At 48.7% G+C, this 19,993-nt stretch overlaps 1 protein-coding gene across 1 annotated transcript in view; it reads left to right on the top strand.

Annotated features, from left to right (window-relative positions):
* The window catches only part of DRC5 (dynein regulatory complex subunit 5), a 106,196-nt gene that overhangs the window by 52,336 nt on the left and 33,867 nt on the right, over positions 1 to 19,993 (top strand). Inside the window, exons 2-3 of the mRNA XM_086925116.1 lie at positions 8,496 to 8,745; positions 18,769 to 19,340. Of these exons, the coding sequence (XP_086781242.1) occupies positions 8,562 to 8,745; positions 18,769 to 19,340 (756 nt within the window). The 5' untranslated portion in view covers positions 8,496 to 8,561. The remainder of the gene's footprint in view (positions 1 to 8,495; positions 8,746 to 18,768; positions 19,341 to 19,993) is intronic.

Genomic DNA, 19,993 nt, shown 5'->3' with positions numbered 1-19,993 from the left:
GCCACTGCCAGTCCTTATCGGACCCGGATGGGTCGAACATGGACTCTGAGCGGACAGCCCGAGAAGGCGTCCATGATATCCTAAACCGGCTGGATAGATTCACTCTTGGTCGATATCGCCAACGCCTTCACCGTGAGGGGGACAAGTCGGGCCGATTGCTGGCCTGGATTCTCCGAAGAGAATCGGCCCCTGCGCGGATTGTTGCGTTGAGAAATCCCGCTGGGGTCCTAGTACACTCGGAACGGGACCTTCTTGCGGTGCTCCGCACACATCTGCAGAAAGTCTATACTGCTGACCCCCTGGTGACAGAGGCGTCCTATCAGCCATACCTCCGGGATTTGCCCCTCCAGACCCTCTCTAAAGAGGATGCTGAGGACATGGATACCCCGGTGACGCTTCATGAGGTCAAGGTGGCGGTGGCCGCCCTGCCGAAGGCTAAGTCGCCGGGTGGAGACGGTTTTCCACCAGAGTTTTACCAGGCGTTTGTTGATACTCTCGCGCCCCATCTCTTGCAGGTTTACCATGAAGCGATGGTGCGAGCTGCGCTCCCGCCCACCATGCAGCAGGGTGAGGTCTGCATGCTCCTGAAACCGGGTGGGGATGACTGTGATCCTACGGCCTACCGGCCGATCACTTTAATCAACACCGACGCCAAAATTCTTACTAAGATCTTGGCCACCCGGCTGGCTCCGCATATGACACACTTGGTTCATTCTGATCAGTGCGGGTTCATTCCGGGCCGCAACACCGCCATGAATCTCCGGCGTCTAAACCACGTTCTACATGAGGTGCGCGATAGGGAGGATCCTCAGGTCCTGGTCTCGATAGACCTGGCTAAAGCTTTCGATACAGTTAGCTGGGGGTACCTATTGGAGGTGCTTCGGTTAGCGGGGATGGGGCCCCTTTTCTGCACCTGGATTCGGATCCTTTATAGTGCGCCCACGGCCAGGGTCAGGCTCGGAGCGGCCCGCTCGGAGGAGTGGAGGTTGGGCAGGGGCACCCGTCAGGGGTGCCCCCTGTCACCGCTCCTGTTCGCTCTGGCGATTGAGCCCCTCGCAGTGACACTACGCGCGGAGATGGCACCCTGGGGAATACGAGTGGGGGATGTGGTACACCTGGTTTCGCTTTATGCGGACGACGCATTGTTCTACCTGACCTCCCCGCGGGAGTCGCTGCCGATCCTGTTACGCCACTTGGAACGCTTTGGTGCAGCTTCTGGGCTGCGTCTTAATCCTGAGAAATCCCTGATCTTTCCCCTTGCGGGATGCGGTGAAGACCCTCGTGTGGGTTTCCCGCACCTGGGGCTGCGGTGGGAGATGGAGGCCTTCCGCTATTTGGGTATTCAGGTGGCTGTCTCTGATGAACAATTGCTGGCCCGCAACGCCGACCGTGTGCTCAGTTCCCTACAACAATCTGTGTCCTTTTGGAATACGCTTCCTCTCTCCCTCATGGGACGATTGGCCGTCTCAAAGATGGTGATGCTGCCTAGAATATTGTATATCCTACAGAATACCCTCTGTCCTCTTCCCCCTCGAATCTTCAACAAGCTTAACACGATGCTTACCTCCCTGCTTTGGGCAGGTAAACGCAGCAGAGTTGCGCTGCGCACGATGGTCAGGCGCTGGGAGGAGGGGGGCTTGGAGGCCCCACGCTTTGATCTCTACTATTACGCGGCCCAACTTATACCGGCTGCGCGCTGGTTCGCGGGCGCGGAAAATTGGGAATTGCAACTCCTGGCTGGTAGCGCAGATGAGAGGGCGTTGCAATTGGCTCTGATGCGTGGCAGAGGCGCGGATGGCAACCTGCCGTATATTGTTCGGCATACTGCGGGGATCTGGCAGCGAGTGGTGGAAAGAGTGCTGAGACGGGCCCCTTTTCATAGGGAGCTGCCGATATGGATATTGGCACCGGTCGCTCTAATGGAAGAGCACATGTCGTTTCGGGAATGGCGTGAGGGCGGCTGCGACACATTGGCAGACTTATATCCGGACGAGTCCTTTGTGACCCTGGAGAGAGCTGTTGAGGCCTTCAGTCTTACAGGGGGCCAATACCTTCACTATGGGGGCCTGCGGGACATGGCGAGAGCGACGTGGCCACAGTTCCCTGAGGCGCCCCAGGTGTCCCATACTTTGAATATCTTGCTATCGTGCGGCGCGGGACGGCGATTGATAACGCTTTTCTATACAGCGATGAGAAGCGACTCGGCGCCTCCGGTGTCTCCGTCCTGGGCGGCGTGGGAGGCAGATTTAGGGGTTGCCTTGGACCCGGGACAGCGGAGGCGGATAGGGACGCTCACCAAGAAGGTATCGTGTAACGCACGTTTCAAATTAATCCATTTTAATTTCATGCACCGCACTTACGTAACCCCAGTTGCTCTGCGCCGTATTGCGGCGGATAAATCGGATGCCTGTCCTCGGTGTGGTTCAGCAGGAGCCGGATTTCTCCATCTAGCTTGGGAGTGCCCGCTAGTCGGGGACTTCTGGAGGGTAGTGGTGGCCTACATCCGGAGGGTCACGGGACTGCGGCTTGACCTGTCCCCGATCCATTGCTTGTTAGCCCTGGTCCCCAAACCTAAGAAGAGGAATCTGTCATATAAAATGCTGCAGCTGCTCTTAGTGCTGGCTAGACGGCGGGTGGCTATAACCTGGATGGGGCAAAGGGCGCCAGATATGGCATTATGGCTTCGGGATGTGGGGGAATGGACATTGGCTGAAGAAACGCACATGCAGCATACGCGTAGGGATGAGCGGCTACAGGAGGACTTACTTGCATGGCGTATGATGTGTGCGGTGGGGTCGGCTGACAGCGACTCCGATGCTACTAGTGCTGCATTGTTCTCGTCCGAGGAATCGGGACCTGAGGAAGGGGTGGCGGGGGAAGGGGAGGGAGAGTAGGGGCTGGGGTACTACCCTGATGACTACGCACATGTTCCTTATGTCAGTTTCTGTACTTGCACTGTATCCCGTGGATCTGATTCTTGCGTTTCCTGTTCTATCTGCAACTGTTGGAGCCGGGCTGGGGGGGTGAACAGCGTACACATGTATTTTCTGTACTTTGATGCCAATTTTGGGGAGGGAACGTATTGTTTATTCTGTTGAAACAATAAAGTTTTTTTTTCTTCACCCTTAAAAAAAAATATTCTGACGGAGGTCCTTCGTTCACCTTCCTCTGTAATTGAACCAATGCTGCCATTCAATGATGCTTTGGCTGAGCCAATCTATGAGTGTGGAAGAAACCTCTGTCAGCCCCTGCTGTTTCAAGGGCGGTTGCGAGGAGATATAGGGTGGCTCCTAATGACCCTGACTTTTTATCAACACACCCCCTGCCTGAAAGTTTAGTTGTGCAGGCTGCCTGCTCTAAGAAGTCTGCGGGGGCTTTTCCGCAGGTTCCTGGAGAAAAAGAGTCGAGAAAGCAGGATCAGGCAGCTAAGAAAGTCTTCTCCTCAGCCAGCATGGCATTAAAATCTACTAATGTGACTTGCCTGATGGGACCCTGATGGATTCTGTAAAACAGTTAGTGCCCAAGATTCCTGAAGGGGATAGAAAGGACTTTCAGGAGGTTATATCGGACACTCAGGCTGCAGCAAGGCAGGTAATCCAGAGTGGGCTGGACACGGCAGATTCGGTGGCGAGAGTCAAGGGCTCTTCGGTGGCCACTAGGAGAGCTGCGTGGTTAAAGTCGTCAGAGTTCTCAACAGATGTACAGTCTGCCTTGATGGATTTACCCTTTGATTGGTCTGGACTGTTTGGGAAGAAGGCTGACGCTGCTTTGGAGCATTCTAAAGACAGCAGAGCGACGGCGAAGTCATTGGGCCTTCAGACAAGAGGCACATTTGGGAAGCGCTTCAGAGGATTTGGCAGGTCTTCCTTTCGAGCCTACAAACAATCTCAACAACAGCCACAGCAGCAGCAGAATACACTGTACAAGTCTTATAGGGGCAGATAAAGAGCTCGTCCCAGAGGTCGTCAAGCCTCCTCCTCTTCTTCCCCTTCCCAGCCCCCTGCCAACACAGCAAAGCAGCCCTAGATCCGCCATTCCGGATCATGTGGGCCCATTCGGGGTTCAGCTTACCCATTCCCTACGAGATTGGGAATTGATTACATCAGATCTTTGGGTTCTCAATCTCGTGGAAAATGGGTATGCTCTTCCTTTTCGGGATTTCCCCCCAAATTACCCTCCTTGCCAGGGTTTTTGTTCGGAGGACCACCTGCTTCTCCTGCAGGAAGAAGTCCTGCCACTGTTCAGAAAGGGTGCGATAGAGGTGGTTCCGGAGCAGGAGAGGGGTCAGGGATGCTACTCCCGGTATTTCCTGATCCCCAAAAAGGATGGCAGACTTCGTCCAATCCTGGACCTCAGGATTTTTAACCTCTATCTCAAACAGGAGAGGTTCAAGATGCTCACCCTTGCGCAGGTTCTTCAGGCGCTGTTTGAAGAAGACTGGATGGTGTCGATTGATTTACAGGATGCGTATTTTCATATTCCTATCCTGAAGTCGCACAGGAAGTATCTCCGTTTCACGGTTGGGTCGCAACACTACCAGTTTGCGGTCCTTCCATTTGGTCTTACTACTGCGCCTCGAGTCTTCACCAAGGTGATGGCAGTGATGGCTGCACATCTCAGAAGGTCGGGATACCTGTATTTCCGTATCTGGACGATTGGCTGATCAAGGCAGAATCTCCAGAGATAGTGCTCCATCATCTGCAAGAGACAACTCAGTTGTTGCACAGGTTGGGTTTTTCAATAAATGTGCCCAAGTCTCACCTGGTGCCCTCCCAGCGCAACCTGTTCATAGGTGCGGTACTGGACGCTACTGTGTGTCGTGCATTCCCTCCTCCTCAAAGGATTCACGACATACAGGAAATGATTCCTTTATTTCACAGTGGAGCTGTTGTTCCAGTCCTGAAGGTCCTTCGTCTGCTCGGTCTGATGGCTTCTTGCATTCTGTTCGTCAACCATGCACGCTGGCACATGAAGGCGCTCCAGTGGTGCCTCCTCAGGCAGTGGTATCAGCACAACAGAGATCTCAGGGAGTCAGTCAGGATCTCAAGGGAAACTGCGGCGGATCTGTCTTGGTGGAGCGTGGAGAGCAATCTGTCACAAGGAAAGCCTTTTCAACTACCTCCATCGGTGGCCACAGTGATAACGGATGCATCCACTCTAGGCTGGGGTGCTCATCTGGGGGATCTGGAGGTCAAGGGTCTTTGGTTTCCAGAGGAAAAGTTGCTTCACATCAACCTTCTAGAGTTGCAGGCCATATGTTTAGCGCTCAAGGCCTTCCTCCCTTCCCTTCGCGGTCGGTCAGTTCAAGTCCTGACGGACAACACCACCGCGATGTGGTATGTTAACAAGCAGGGAGGAGTAGGGTCGCAGTGTCTCTTCAGAGAGGCTCTGCGTCTCTGGTCCTGGGTTCAGGACCATCAGATTTGTCTGATGGCAAATCATCTGGACGGGGTTCTGAACGTACGTGCAGACAGTCTCAGCCGGCAGTTCTCGGCCGACCACGAGTGAAGGCTTCACCCGGAGGTGGTTCGTCACGTCTTCCGGACGTGGGGAACTCCTCAGGTGGACCTGTTTGCCACTCACGAGAATGCTCACTGCCCGTCATTCTACAGTCTCCAGTTTCCGATGCAAGGAGCACTGGGGGACGAGTTTCAGTTGAGTTGGGACTCGCAACTCCTTTATGCGTTTCCTCCCATACCCTTGATTCCTAAGGTTCTGAGGAAGATTCGCCAAGACCGGGCCCAAGTTATATTGATCGCCCCAGATTGGCCAAGAAGGGTGTGGTACACAGATCTTCTTCACCTCTCCTCGTGCTCGCCGCTCTGTCTCCCTCACAGGGCAGATCTCCTCTCACAGATGGAGGGGCAGGTTCTACACCCCACCTCCAGACCTTACACCTTCATGCCTGGAGATTGAACTGGGCAATCTGAGTTCCTTTTCTCTCCCACACGATGTGGTTGATGTCATTTTGTCGGCCAGGCGTGACTCCACTAAGTCTATCTATTCTTATAGCTGGTCTAAATTTGTTACTTGGTGTGGGGAGAAGTCCTTTGACTCTTTAAGGGCTCTTGTGTCCAATATACTTCAATTTGCACTTTCTTTGGCCCAGCAGGGTTTTGCGGTGGCAACTATCAAAGGTTATTTATCAGCCTTATCGGCTTTCCTTTGTTTGCCGGACCAGCCCTCTTTATTTAAATCTCCTGTCGTATTACGATTCATTAAGGGCCTTACAAATAAATTTCCTCCAACACCTTTTATTGTTCCTCAATGGTATTTGAACCTTGTGCTTACGTTTTTGATGGGTTCGCCTTTCGAACCATTGCACAAGTGTCCCATGAGACTTTTGACTTTCAAGACTGTTTTTCTGGTGGCAATTACTTCGGCAAGGAGGGTAAGTGAGCTGCAAGCTCTTAGTTCAAAGCCCCCGTTTTTTTCCATTCACGCTGATCGAATGGTTCTCAGGACCAGGGCTGCTTTTCTGCCGAAGGTGGTAACTCCATTTCATCTGGGGCAGTCCGTTACCCTCCCTACCTTCTATCCTCCCCCCTCATGCTTCCAAGGAGGAGGAAAGGCTTCCCCGCTTGGTGAGTTTCTACATGGACAGGACGAGAGAGTTCAGGTCGGACGACCAGCTGTTCATTGGTTTTGCTGGCTGCAAGAAAGGGAAGGCGGTCGCCAAGCGCACGCTCTCGAGATGGATCATACTTTGCATCAAGATCAGCTACTCCCTGGCGGGTAAGGAACCTCCAGAGGGTAAAAGGGCTCATTCTACTAGAGCTAAGTCTTCAACATCTGCTCTTTCCAGAGGTGTACCTGTTGAGGATATTTGTAGAGCCGCGACTTGGGCCTCCCTCCACACTTTCGTGAAGCATTACTGCTTGGATACCGAGGTGAGGAGGGACGGCCACTTTGCGCGCTCTGTCCTCCAAGATTTTCTGGTATAGGAGAGTGGACACCCTCCTCCGGGAGTGGGGACTGCTGTGGGAATCCATTCACAAGGTGAGGAATCCACTGGCAGATGTATCTATCATAAGAACAAGTTACTTACCTTCGGTAACGCTTTTTCTGGTACAGTATCTGCCTGTGGATTCCTCACTGACCCACCCGCCTCCCCGTTGTCCACTCTTCTATTCCTGAGTTTATTGTCAAGGACATGTTTTATTTTAACTGCATTTCTGCATTTGCTTCACACTGTGTGTGTTATCTTGGCATTTGTGTACTGTGTATACTGTGTATATATCTACTGTCATTGCTCCGTCCGTGTGCCTCGAAGGCACGGAAAAAAGGGCGAAACTGATGTCATCACGTCGGCGTGGGCCTATTATGGTGTTGGTGACGTCAGCGGAGTCGCGCGCGATGCCGTGCCTATGACGTCGTCGGCGCGAAGCTACAAAAAGAATTTCCTAATGTTGATGACGCAAGGGGATATTCACAAGGTGAGGAATCCACAGGCAGATACTGTATCTACCAGAAAAAGCGTTACCGAAGGTAAGTAACTTGTTCATCCCACAGTCACATTGAAACCGAGAGCCCCACACTGACAGCTGAGATTTCAGCTGTTCTTAAAACTAAGCTCTTAGACTCTTACACACAGCTAGATGATCCCTCCCACCCAATAAAAAATGAGCGTTACATGCTTGAATTCTATTGAAATTAAAGATGTATTGATTTCTACATAGTGTTTAAAGACACAATGTTTTGCCGATGGTAGATGCTGTATGTACGACTACTGTCATCCAATATAATGATGCTCCATGTATTAAACTCAGAAGGATAAGAGCTTTGGCAAAGCCTTTTCAACGTATTGGCTTTGCCAATACTGTAGAGCTACAGCAAAAATAAATAAATAATAATATTAGTGCAAAAAGAGTGTGATGACGTCAATCATCAAGGATTCTATGGCAGCACAGTGTGATGACTTATGAACAGATATATCGTGCCAATTTCTTTTATTTACAATTCCAAAAAGGCAATTACCACCTGAAGCAGTACAATAAAAAAAACACATGTGATTTCTGATATTTATATGTTTCCCTCGCTCGGGGTTGATGGGGAGGTCATCTTGGGTGAATTCGAATGCAATGATACGAGTTTGTTATTACGTGTACACAGAACATGGTGGTCATTGATATCATATTTACAGACATTCTTATTATTATGCGTACATTTTGCCATAGCGTACATCAACATCCTTTTTACCAGCATTTACATTGCTATACATGCATATATCCTGGCGTACATTAACATTGCCTTCACCGAAATTAACAGTATTGCACAAAATAATTGCATCACAGAAATGAGGATTGAGTGCTACTTTCCAACATTGAAGCTTGGAAAATCAGAAAACGTTGAAAATGGGTACAACGCTTTCACTGCTAGCACAGAATGTTTCTTCCGCCATTTTGGGAACATACTGGATTTTCTTATGTTTGCTTTTAGTAGTATGAATTGATGGTAATTCTGGGATCCTTAACTTTCCCAATTTCTTTCCCTAGGACGGAATCCCTTGAAGGTCTTTACTCCCTGATCAGTGCGGCTTTGGATCGTGGCAGGTTGCAAACATGCCGGAGCCCAACATGTCCCCCACAGCAAACATCCCTCCCCCAGTAGAGACGTACACCATGAACCCAGCTGCGGACCCCCGCCGCATGCGTCGCATCATTGCAGAGGATCCGGAGTGGTCGCTGGCGATCGTACCGCTGCTGACCGAGCTCTGCCTTCGGCACATTGTCAATAACTTTGAGAGTAAGAATATTTTCATTTATTGCGTCTACACCAGGTGTCTCCAACTAGTCTATCGCGAGCTAACCAGTAGCTCGCAGAAACCTCCACAGTAGCTCCCAGCCTTGAGTTCATTTTTAACTATGATCTGCAATTAATACGTGCTGTGTTTTCCTTTTAAAGTGAAGGAAAGGCTATGTTTATTTTAAATTATTATCAGTCTACTGCTGTACTCAGATTTATGACCCACGTGGGTCACAGAGGTTCAGACCTGAAGCACTGAAGCATTGACTCTCAACTCAATATTGGAGCCTGGGAACAAAATGATATTTCTGAATGCTTTTAAATGAGATACAATTAAAATGATGAGTTAACTTATTGATTAATTCAGCTCTTCATGTATTTTAATGTTCTCCCTTTTCAAAGAGTAACATTTAAAAACAGCAGGAATCTAGCTGCCAGTGGCTAGTAAACACCATGCCATATATATATATATATATATATATATATATATATATATATATATATATATATATATATATATATATAACTGAAATTTGTAATTTTCTTTTAAATGGGAGAAATTTAAAGTGATGAAAAAGGTTTTTATGAAGCATGATCTAAATGTTTTTCTCTACTTTAAATTAAGCCAATTACATCCTTATATTTAATGAAGCATGTCTCCTTTCTTTAAAATTCTCACATTTAAATAAGTATTTTCCTATTATAAATATGGCACCATATATACAGGCCACTGAGGGTAATATACCTGCTGTTTGAAAAAAAAAATGATATGGGAGAAAATTCAAATGATGAGTTTTCGTAATGCATAAAAACAAAGTTACCTCTTCCGTTGAATTTTCTCCCATTTCAAACTTTTGCATTTATACACAGCAGGCATCTTGCTCCCCGTGGCTGGTAGACAAGCTGCCATATTTATAACTGAAAAATACTGCAATTTTTTTATATAGGAGAAATTTAAAGTGCAGAAAAATATTCCATCAAGTGCCGAAAAATGTTCCTTACAAGGAAAATGTTTGCAGAACATTTTTCTGCACTCAAATATTTTGCCATTTGAATAAAAAAATGGTTGTATGCTTGTGTTATATATGTAACAGTGCCACATATGGTGAAAGGTATGTCCTGTGCTACAAGTATGTACAACACAGGATCTCAGTCAGCAATACACATTTACCCCATTCATTCACACACATGGTCGTACATCCCCATAGACCAAGCTCTCACTGACGCACATGGCAGCCTATCCTAGTACCCCGAGGCACAGTACTTTGTTCAAACACAGTATTGGGCTCCATGGACATTAGGTTTAAAGTCAATGAATCTCGGCGAGGGTGTATCTGGTAACCTTGCACGCGTGGCTTGGCCTTCAGTAGCTCACAACGATTTTAACTGATCAGAAGTTGCTCTCATTACAGAAAAAGTTGGAGAACCTTGGCTTCCACTCATATATGATACTAAAATATGTTTTTTCTTCTTACAGGGACAGTGGGCAACAGGATAATGCACTAAAGCTAACACTTCTCCACTCTGACACTTTTTCCATGTTCTCCCCTGACACTCCTATTTCCTCTCCTTGCTGCCACTTGACAGCAGTCTCTGACCGGAAAGCACGTGTTCATAAAGAGTGGTTATGGGGAGAGAAAGCATTATCAGTGTCGGAGGGAGGGACAATGCCCCTGCTAGTTCAAAACAGTGGTGATGTCACCAGTGTCAGGAAGTAGGAGGAAATTCTAGTCTGACTCTACACAGAGGCTGAGTTCATTCTGTCTTCCAAGCAGCAGTAACATACACTCCTGAAAGTGGACACATCCTCGCCTCTTGGCCTGATTAGAGTTAATTCTCTCCACTGAGTCACGCTGTTGTAGATCTCTATAAGTGGGCAGGTCCTGAATTCTGGGATGATTATAATCAGTTCTCTCAACCAAGCTTCAGTTGCAGACCTGGCCTTCCTGGCTCTTGGCATAATTGAACAAGTAATAATGTATCTGGTATGAGCTCTGTCCAGCTGCAGATTTCTTACCTTAGAATACTCCCCAGGTGTCTTACTGGATCCGTAAAATCTTGAACACTACCCTTACGTGCTGGTATTTGGCATCTAACGACTCCACGTCAGAATCAAAGGGATACTCTGCACCGGCAGTGATGTGCCTAGTAGATCTTAATACAGAGTACAGTCCTTTTGGAGAAGGTTTTCTCACTGCTTTTCCCTTTTTCGATCCAGTGAACCTGACGAAAAGTTGGTCATCCACCCAATGTTTCTTGGTACTGTCTATATAGAAGGGGACTGCCCTCGTAGGGTCTGGCAACCTGAAAAAACAAGATGGTGGAAAGTTACCCCTTAACTGTGTCCAGAGCAAAGCCTAACAGGGCTAAGAACAAAACAAACAATAACACTTCGACAGGGGTGTTATTGTGTTTTTTCGGCGCACCATACCACAAATTTGTCCCAACAGCAGGCACATACAGTTTTTGTTGATGAACACTTGGATGTCAAGATGATGTCACAGATCTCAGGAGGAAGGTTGAAGACCCTCAACTGCCACCGCTCAATCTCCTTGCATGAAAGTGTGCGCAGGTTCGGGTGGAGAACCCTGCCCTGTTGCTGCGACAGGAGATCCTCTGGAAAGGACAACCTGATCGGAGGACAGATACACATGCTCAGTAGGTCTGGATACTATACACTTCTCACCCACGCAGGAGCCTCCAGAATCACTTGGGCCTGGTTGGTTCGGATCTTCTTGAGAACGCGGGGGAGAAAAGGTATCAGTGGAAAGGTTTATAGGAGTCCTGTATTCCAGTCTAGTTGGAATACATCTCCGATTGAGAGTCCTTTGGAAACTCCTGAGTGCAGAAGGGCTGACATTGAGAATTGTTGGCAGTGGCTAACAGATCTAGCCAAGGTTCTCTCCAGTACTGGAAGATACCTTTGGCTGCAGATGCCTTTCATGGTCTGAGAGGCATCAGTGACTGAGTTGGTCTGCCCTGGTGTTTAGAGATGCTGCCAGGTGCCGCATGGCCAGAAAAATGTCTTGACATTCCAACCATGTCCGGAGGTGCAGAGCCTTCTTACACAGGGTCCACAACCCCACTCTGCTCTGCTTGTTTCAGTACCACATGGCAGTAGTGTTGTCCATAAACACCTGGAGCAGCCTCCCTTTGATGGAGTATTGGTCCTTAGCATAAGAGTATGTATAGGAAAAAAGATGATATAGACCAGGATGGGTTCTATATAAGTCCAATGTCCAGCCGGACACAGATTTTTAATGTGTCAATTTGCAATCCTGCACCCGGTACACAAAACACAAGTGACCAAAAAAGAAATGAAACAAATATAACAAATATATATATTTATTTTTATTTATTTATTTATTTATTTTTGTTTGTTTTGAAATATTTGTTTTGATATATATATATATTTTTTTGGGGGGAGGGGCCCACATGAATGAATGGCAATTACCGAATCGGTAAATACCGATTCGGTAATTACCAAAACTTACCGATTCGGTAATTTTTAACGGAAAATTACCTACATCCCATTTACCTATTCTTAAATACTGAATCTGTAAAATTCGGTATTTAAGAATAGGTAAATTGAGATTACCTACATATGGCCCACAGCCTTTTAGGGAACATTCTAGGCACAATGAGAGCCAAATGCTCAAAAGAAGACTTCAAAATGTCGAACGTGGTCAAAAAATGACTGCAGTAGCTCTTACGGAGCCACACCACTTTCAGGGAAAGGAAAGAACTGAAGTCAGCCCGCTGGGATTGCTCCTAGATGGGCACTGTGCATGTCACTTCTGTTGTGGATGTTGCTGACTCAGAGCCATTCAATGCCACCTACTGGCACGCAGGGATACTGCTCAAGATTCTCCAGATCCAGTCTGACACCTGGTAAATATTCTGAAGTAAGGAAGCTGTGGCTAGCAGCCTCTATCAGACTGAGTCAATTCTCTATACCGAGCCACACTTACGTAGGTCTCTGAGGCTGGGAGCTTCTTGACCTATGGCCTATTTAGAGTCATTTCTCCCTACTGGGGCACACTGATGTAGGTCTCTGAAGGTGGGACTCTTCCTGATCTGTTGGCTTGATTAGTGTCAATTGTATCTACCGGGCCTTTCTGCTATAGACCTCTGAAGATGCGCTGCTGCCTATCCTTCGAGGCTGATTGAGGTAAATACCCTCCACCGAGCTGCAGTAACATAGGCCTCTGAAGGTGGATGCTTCCTCGTCTTTTGGCATGAGTGAAGTAAATCTTCTGTGCTGAGCCTCACTGATATAGACCACCGACGTTGGACAGCTTCATGACGTTGGAGAGCTTTATGACCTCTGACATTGGTAGGGGCTCGTCGCTGAAGCGTTAGGAAGACCCCTCCTGAAAAGAGGGATCAGTGATAAAGTATTCACCAGAGTTGTGCTGATTCCGCGGAAAGCTCTATAACTTTTTGTGGTTGTAGGAACTGGGGTCACCAGTTCCCCGGGAGTAGCCTGGTATGAGCGAGTAGGCACCCGAAAGCTCAGGTGTTAAGTGACTACACAACACACGCATCCACTAAGACAGTAAGTGCACGCAAGGACTTAGACCACACCAGTTACGTTTGATTCAAATTAATAAGTTTTTATATAGGCTTGAAATCAACGCAATCAATGTTCACCGTAGCAATAACTCTTTGGCATATTTTTTTGAGGGGAAGCAAAGGGAGCAATTCATTATTCAGGGCATCAAGAACTCATGAGTACATTTCATTAGAGCATTTCAGTAACGCATGTATCAACAATCAGTGCATCAGGTAAGTGGAAAACATTTCATTTGTTAGCAGTGAACCTCTCAGTATCAGGACCAAACATCTCATTAATTATGCATCACCATTTCTGTAGGAATAAACACTGCATCAGGCAACAAGGAGTAAAAGACATTTCATCAAAAGATCAGGCAACATCTCCTTAGGTAGAAGTAAAACATCGCGTCAGGCAGGAATAAACATTTCATTTAACCTGGGTAGTATTAATTCTCTCCAACGGAATTTCCTTATTCAAAAACCACCCGCTCATTATTATTATTATTATATTATATCTGATTTTGTAGAGCGCACAGCTACCCGTAGGTTTCCCGGCGCTAAGAGAACAGAAGTGAAAGAGGACAACGGAAGATAAGGAGTCGGTTACAGAGAAAATAACCAGGTTTTCACACCTTTGCGGAATTTGATGTAAGATGTTTCAGACCGCAGAGGGATGGGATGTGAGTTCCAGAGCGCAGGTGCCAGGTGGGAGAACGAACGTCCGCCGACTCTGGCACGCTTGAAGCGGGGAACAGAAAATCTGCAATGAGTGGAAGACCTAAGGGTGCGAGAGGGACAGTATTGCTGGACTAAGGTGGAGAGATAGTGGGGGGCTTTTCCAGCTTTGATGCGGTGCATAAAGCAAAGTGCTTTGAATTTGGTCCTAGATTCTATGCGCAACCAGTGAAGGCTACGCAGGGAAGAAGAGACTGAGGTTGTTCTCGGGAGATTACAGAGTAGACGGGCAGCCATGTTCTGAACTACTTGGAGCTTCCTGGTAACCTCCTTACAGGCACCCAGAAGAAGTACGTTGCCGTAGTCCAGCCGCGATGTCACTAGGGCCTGGACCACTGACTTCTGGGTGTCTGGAGGCAGCATCCATGTGATCTTCCTCAGCCACCTGATGATGGTGGTACAGGTGGCCGAGACCTTGACCACATGTTGTCTCATGGATAACTGATTATCAAAGAGGACCCCCAGATTGCGTGCTGACGTTGCTGGGACCGGTAAAGGTCCCATTTGCTGAGGCCAATGTTGTGGGCCCCAGAGAGCGGAATCCGGCCCAAACAGGAGAAGCTCTGTTTTATCGCCGTTCAGCTTAAGCTTATTAGTCAGCATCCAGTTGGAGATATCAGTAAGTCCAGCACAGAGAGAAGAGGAAGGGGAGTGTTGGTTAGAGGAGAGAGAAAAAATAATCTGGGTATCATCAGCATAAGAAAAGATAGAAAGTCCCGCTTGTTCCGCAAGAAAAGCAAGAGGTCTAACATAGAGGTTAAAGAATAAAGGACTAAGAATAGAGCCTTGGGGAACACCATACGGAGAATTGTGAACAGTGGACACAGAAGAGGGGGAGAAAACCTGGAAAGTGCGATGAGAAAGAAAGTCAGAGATCCAGGCAAGGGCGGGGCCGCAGATACCCACAGACTTCAGGGCAGACAGAAGGATGCTGTGGGAGACGGTGTCGAAAGCGGCACTCAAATCCAGAAGGATGAGTGCCACTGTCTCCCCTTTGTCTACCTGGCGCCTAACTGTCTCCGAGACTCCCAAAAGGGTGGACTCCGTAGAGAAGCCCGCGCGGAAACCAGACTGGGAAGGGTGGAGGACGTTTGCTGATTCAATGTAGGTGGTGAGATGATGATTGACATGTTTCTCCAACACCTTTGAGAGGCAGGGGAGCAAGGAAATGGGCCGGAAGTTGGCAGGATTGCTGACATCCGCATTAGCTTTTTTCAGCAATGGAACCACCATCGCATGCTTCCAGATATTAGGAACCACTGCCTCAGTGAGGGATGCATTCAGAAGAGCCAAGATGCAATCCAAAGGGGCAGTGTCCAGAGTACAAAGAATCTGGGGAGGCATGGGATCCAATGGAGAGCCGGATTTAATCTCTGCCAACAATTTCTGGAAGACGGGCATGGAGATACATTCCCATTTATCTAGTCCAGGAGAAGAGAGTCGTTCAGGATCATCCTGTGTGGAGAGTTGGTCGTATAGCTGGGATGGTGGCCTAAGTGAGACGGAAGGAGAAACGCCAAAGCCTGCGTAGATGTTATCAATTTTTGATGTAAAGAACTCTGCCAGGGAATTGCATTGATTGCTATTCAGGCAGGAGGCTTTGGGGGCACATGACATACCCGATAGTTCCTGAACTGCCTTAAAGAGGGCTTTTGGACGATTCTGGGCTTTCAGTATCGTGTCATTAACATGATTAGCCCGGGCAGTGTTACATAGAGTGTGGTATTTATGTAATGCACGTTTGTAGTTCTCTTTATCAGCCAACAGGTAGTTGGATCTCCAAATGCGCTCCAGTCTTTTGCAGCGTGACTTTTCCACTTTGAGTTCTTCATTGAACCAAGGGGCAGGAGGGTGCAGGAACTTTTGTATACATTTACGTGCTGGAAGGCAGGACTCAATGGCAGAAGTAAGCCAGGTACTGATCTTGCCCACGTCATCCGTGGTGATATTAGCCGAAGGGGGCAGAGTTTCTTTTAAGGAAAAATTAAGTTGCTCCAAATTCAGTTTTTGCCAGTTCCTTCTTGTTCCAAGGGAAGGTGGGCTGCCAAGGGGGCCGGGTGCAGCCGTTGTCTTGATGTGAAACTCTACAATGAAGTGATGTTCATCAGATATGAACATTTCATGAGATATAACCATTGCATCCGGCCCCTTGCGATGGTCTTTTGCTGGTAGGGAGGGCTCCGGCCCTCTGGCAGGCCCCACGCGGCCTGCTGGTTTATTCCAGGCCCTTTGGGGGCCTGCACGGGCAGGTGGGGGCTCTCGCTCTTGACAGAGTCCTCCGGCGGTGTTCCCAGGCCTGCCGGGGGCCTGCGCTGGCCGGTGGGGGCTCCCGCTCTCTCACGGAGCCCTCCAGCGTCTCACCAGGCTGTTCCCGGGCCTTCCATGGCTTCCAAACCCGGAAACCAATCGGGAGGAGGCTGGTGGAGGGGCCCAACCACAGTGGCCAATCGGGGAGCGGCTGCCGGGGGCGGGTGAACGGCAGCTAATGGCTGCGCGGCTTTAGGCGGGGGCGTGGCCAATGACGCGGCCGGGCGCCCCCGTCACGAGGGAGGAGTGTCCCGACTTCAAGGCCTAACGTGGCCTACCTCAGCAAGGCGGCGGGCCTCTCCTGGCTCCGAGGGCTGCCAGGACGGAGTCAATGGCAGCGGAGGTGGCCACAATTCAGCGCCGGCCCGCGGTGGTGATGAGGGCCTCAGCGGGGCCCCGTGGTGGTGCAAGGCAGCGCTGGTCGTCTCCGTGCCCAGGGAGTAGATCGGTACCCGCAAATAGGCTCTCCGAGGACCCGGGCTGCAGCGGTGAGTGGGGGGAGCAGCGCCACATAGTCCAGGCGCCTAGAAGGGCACAGTGCTTCAGTAGGCGGCAGAGGCACAGCACTAGAAGGCGCAACAGCAGTTCTGGGCACTCGGGGTTCCAGCTCTTCGGCAGGGGGCTACAGCGCTTGAGCCACAGGCAGCACAGTCACATGAGGCAGTTCAATCAGGACAGAGTAGGGGCACAGGCAGGGCAGCGCAGGGGCCCAGGTGGAGGCAGAGGGGCACAGACTTGGCACAGCCCAGGACCTGGTTGATCCCCAGTAGTCCTCCTCAGCAATAGGTGGTCTTCTTGGTGCATGATGGTTCTGGTGCCTTGTGGATAGTTCCTTGTTTCTTGAAGGGGAGGTTGAGTTGAAGGCTTGTCATCAGGTCACTGCACATGGTCCCTGGGTTCCCCTCCCACCGGGCCAGATCAGTGGGCTAGTTCAGGGTTCCTCACTCTACGTAGAAGGCAGCACCTCAGCCCTGTCACTCCCAGTGGCATAGGCCCCTGACTAGGCCCTACCGCCTAAATCTCCTGCGTGGGTCCCCTAGGTCAGTGATGCCCCAACTGACTAAAAAGTTTCCCTCCCTTCCTTATATATGCCCAGGTCAGGTGACCACTCTCTGAGGTGGCAAAAATAGGCTCCGCCTCTGTTCTGGAAGGTTCCAGGAGCTTCCCCACTAACTATGGGCAGGCGATGGAAGGCTGGCATTGCAACAATGTTTGGGGTCCCAGCCAGCTCCTGGCAACTAGGGTGCTACTAGAAAAAGACCACGCTGCAGTAGCAGGGGCCAGTGGCAGCCATGTTTGAAGTAGAGAGCACCTGCACCTTAGCATTGATTGGCAATGGGAAGGTACCCGGAGACCTAAGGCCAATGAAAAAAAGGTGGGAAAAATAAGGCAAGGACGAAAGAAATAGAGAGAGAGACCACCCTAGGGCTGACAGGTCTAACAGTGGTCTTTCTTTTTTGTGTGAAAACGTAGCTCCTCATGGGTAGTGTGACTCCAGGTTACTCAGGAACCTGAAGGAAAGGAAAATACATTATGGGGACAGAAAGGAATCACAAGCAGTACTGTGTGACACCAATCCGTCGGCATACACTGTGCATTGTGATTGTGTGGCTACATAGACCAACACTGTCCCTGCGATGCAGTGTTATCATTTCTTCTCAGTTACAGTCGATGGACCTTTACAGTCAGTGGCTCAAAAACTCACCTTCTGCTATGTATGTCTTAGTTCTAAAAACAAAGATACATAGAGGGGGTGTGGGTACCCTGCGCAATATCTGCGTCAGAAACCGAGCCGGGGATACAGAGGTGTGTGATGTTCCCCTTCCTCCAGCTCTTTGTGCGAGTGCTGCACTCCATGCTGTTCAACATTCACACATTAGGGATAGAAGGCCTGCAGCAGGGTTCTTCTGCTTAGAAGGCAGAAGTGAAGGAAGCACCCAGACAGAACTGTTTGGCATCTTACAGAATTTCGGATAGATCCCTCAGTCCTGGGGACATAACTAATTTCAAGTGTACAAAAACCCTCAGTATTTTGGTACTATGAAGGATTAGTAGCTCAGAGGATTTCTTGAAAAACCATGTTAATTAAATGGACATTCTGGGAAAAAGAGATGTCACAAGGCTTGATATGAGCACAGTTGCAGTCCAGTAGTGTGCCATTGTTAAAGGAAAATGTCTACATTTTGTTTCATTTACCTTGAACTGTTAAATAAACACTGCTTTGGTTAAACATAGATTCAGCATGTTTTTTAATAACAATAAATCCATCTAAAGTGGTTTATTCTTCACAGCATGGTTTGGTTTGGTATGATGGAACCTGCCCCACTATTACATGGTGGGCAGCTTTTATCCCATTTTTATACCATATTTCTTACTTATATATTGACATAAGTTGCAGATTTAATTCATCTCCTCTGTCCGCAGACAAACCGATCCTGGATGAGCTCTTGCCTAAGCATAAAGTGAAGGTGCTTGAGAAATTGCCCACCACCGTGCCCCTCAAAGTGACCGCCAACCTCGTCAGCGATGAGGGCTACTGGAAGAGATGCTGCTTGAAGCAGTGGCAGATCTGCGACCTCCCCCAGTATGGAGGCAGCTGGAAGAGAATGTTCTTCGAGCGCTACCTGGAGAACCTCATTGAGAACTTCATCCCGGATGTGACGGATCTTGGTCTTATTCTAGAGGCCATTCCGCTCTGCAAGGACCACGTCCGGAAGCTGGACATCCGGCAGCTGCTGCCACCCGTGAAGATGAACCACAAGAAGGAAGCTGAGGATGAGCTGTCTGAGTCGGAGAGCGACATTGCCATGGACATGCCCTCCATCGACCACTTTGATTTTGGGACTATCGCCAGCGCTCTCTCGTTCCTCGAAGAGCTGCATCTGGTCTACGGAGTCAGGGGCTGTGGCATGAACTTCGAATGGAACCTCTTTGAGTTCACCTCTCGGGATTGTTTCTCACTGGCCAGAGCACTCAAAATGTGCAAATCTTTGAAGGTAAATTAGAACAAGTGGATGGCTGTATTTTTGCCACTTTATAGATTTTATAAAAGCATCATATTTAATTGTTGACTTTATTTGCAAAATCTTGTGCAAATCATATAGGGCCCCATGTAGGTCGCCAATTACCGGTCGATAATGGCTGATTTCGGCCGTTACCGACCGGTATTTGGGATTTGACATGTAGGTAGGCTTAATTTACAGAATCGAATTTACCGATTCAGTAAATTTACTGATTCTGTAAAATACTGAATCGGTAAATGTACTGAATCGGTAAATACAGATGTAGGTGACACTGAAAACAGCAGCTGCCGGATGTCCAGCCTATGGGCCTGTAGGCCCATAGGAGTCAATGGCAATTACCGAATCGGTAAATACTGATTCGGTAATTACCGAATCATACAGATTCTGTAACATGGCACACAAGGCAAAATCAGGGGTGCAACAGGGTGTCAAAGTGACACCCTGTCACCCTTGCAAAATCAGTAATTTTACCGAATCGGTATTTACTGAATCATACAGATTCTGGAAAAATTACCGATTTGTTACCTATATCTGATTTACCGAATCTACAATACCGAATCGGTAAAATTCGGTATTCTAGAGTCGCTAAATCAGATTTACCTACATCTGGGCCATAATGTGTTAAC

The sequence above is a fragment of the Lissotriton vulgaris genome, chromosome 6 (assembly GCF_964263255.1).
Source record: "Lissotriton vulgaris chromosome 6, aLisVul1.2, whole genome shotgun sequence".
Lineage (NCBI taxonomy): Eukaryota > Metazoa > Chordata > Amphibia > Caudata > Salamandridae > Lissotriton > Lissotriton vulgaris.
This window is presented reverse-complemented; position numbering and strand designations above follow the sequence as displayed.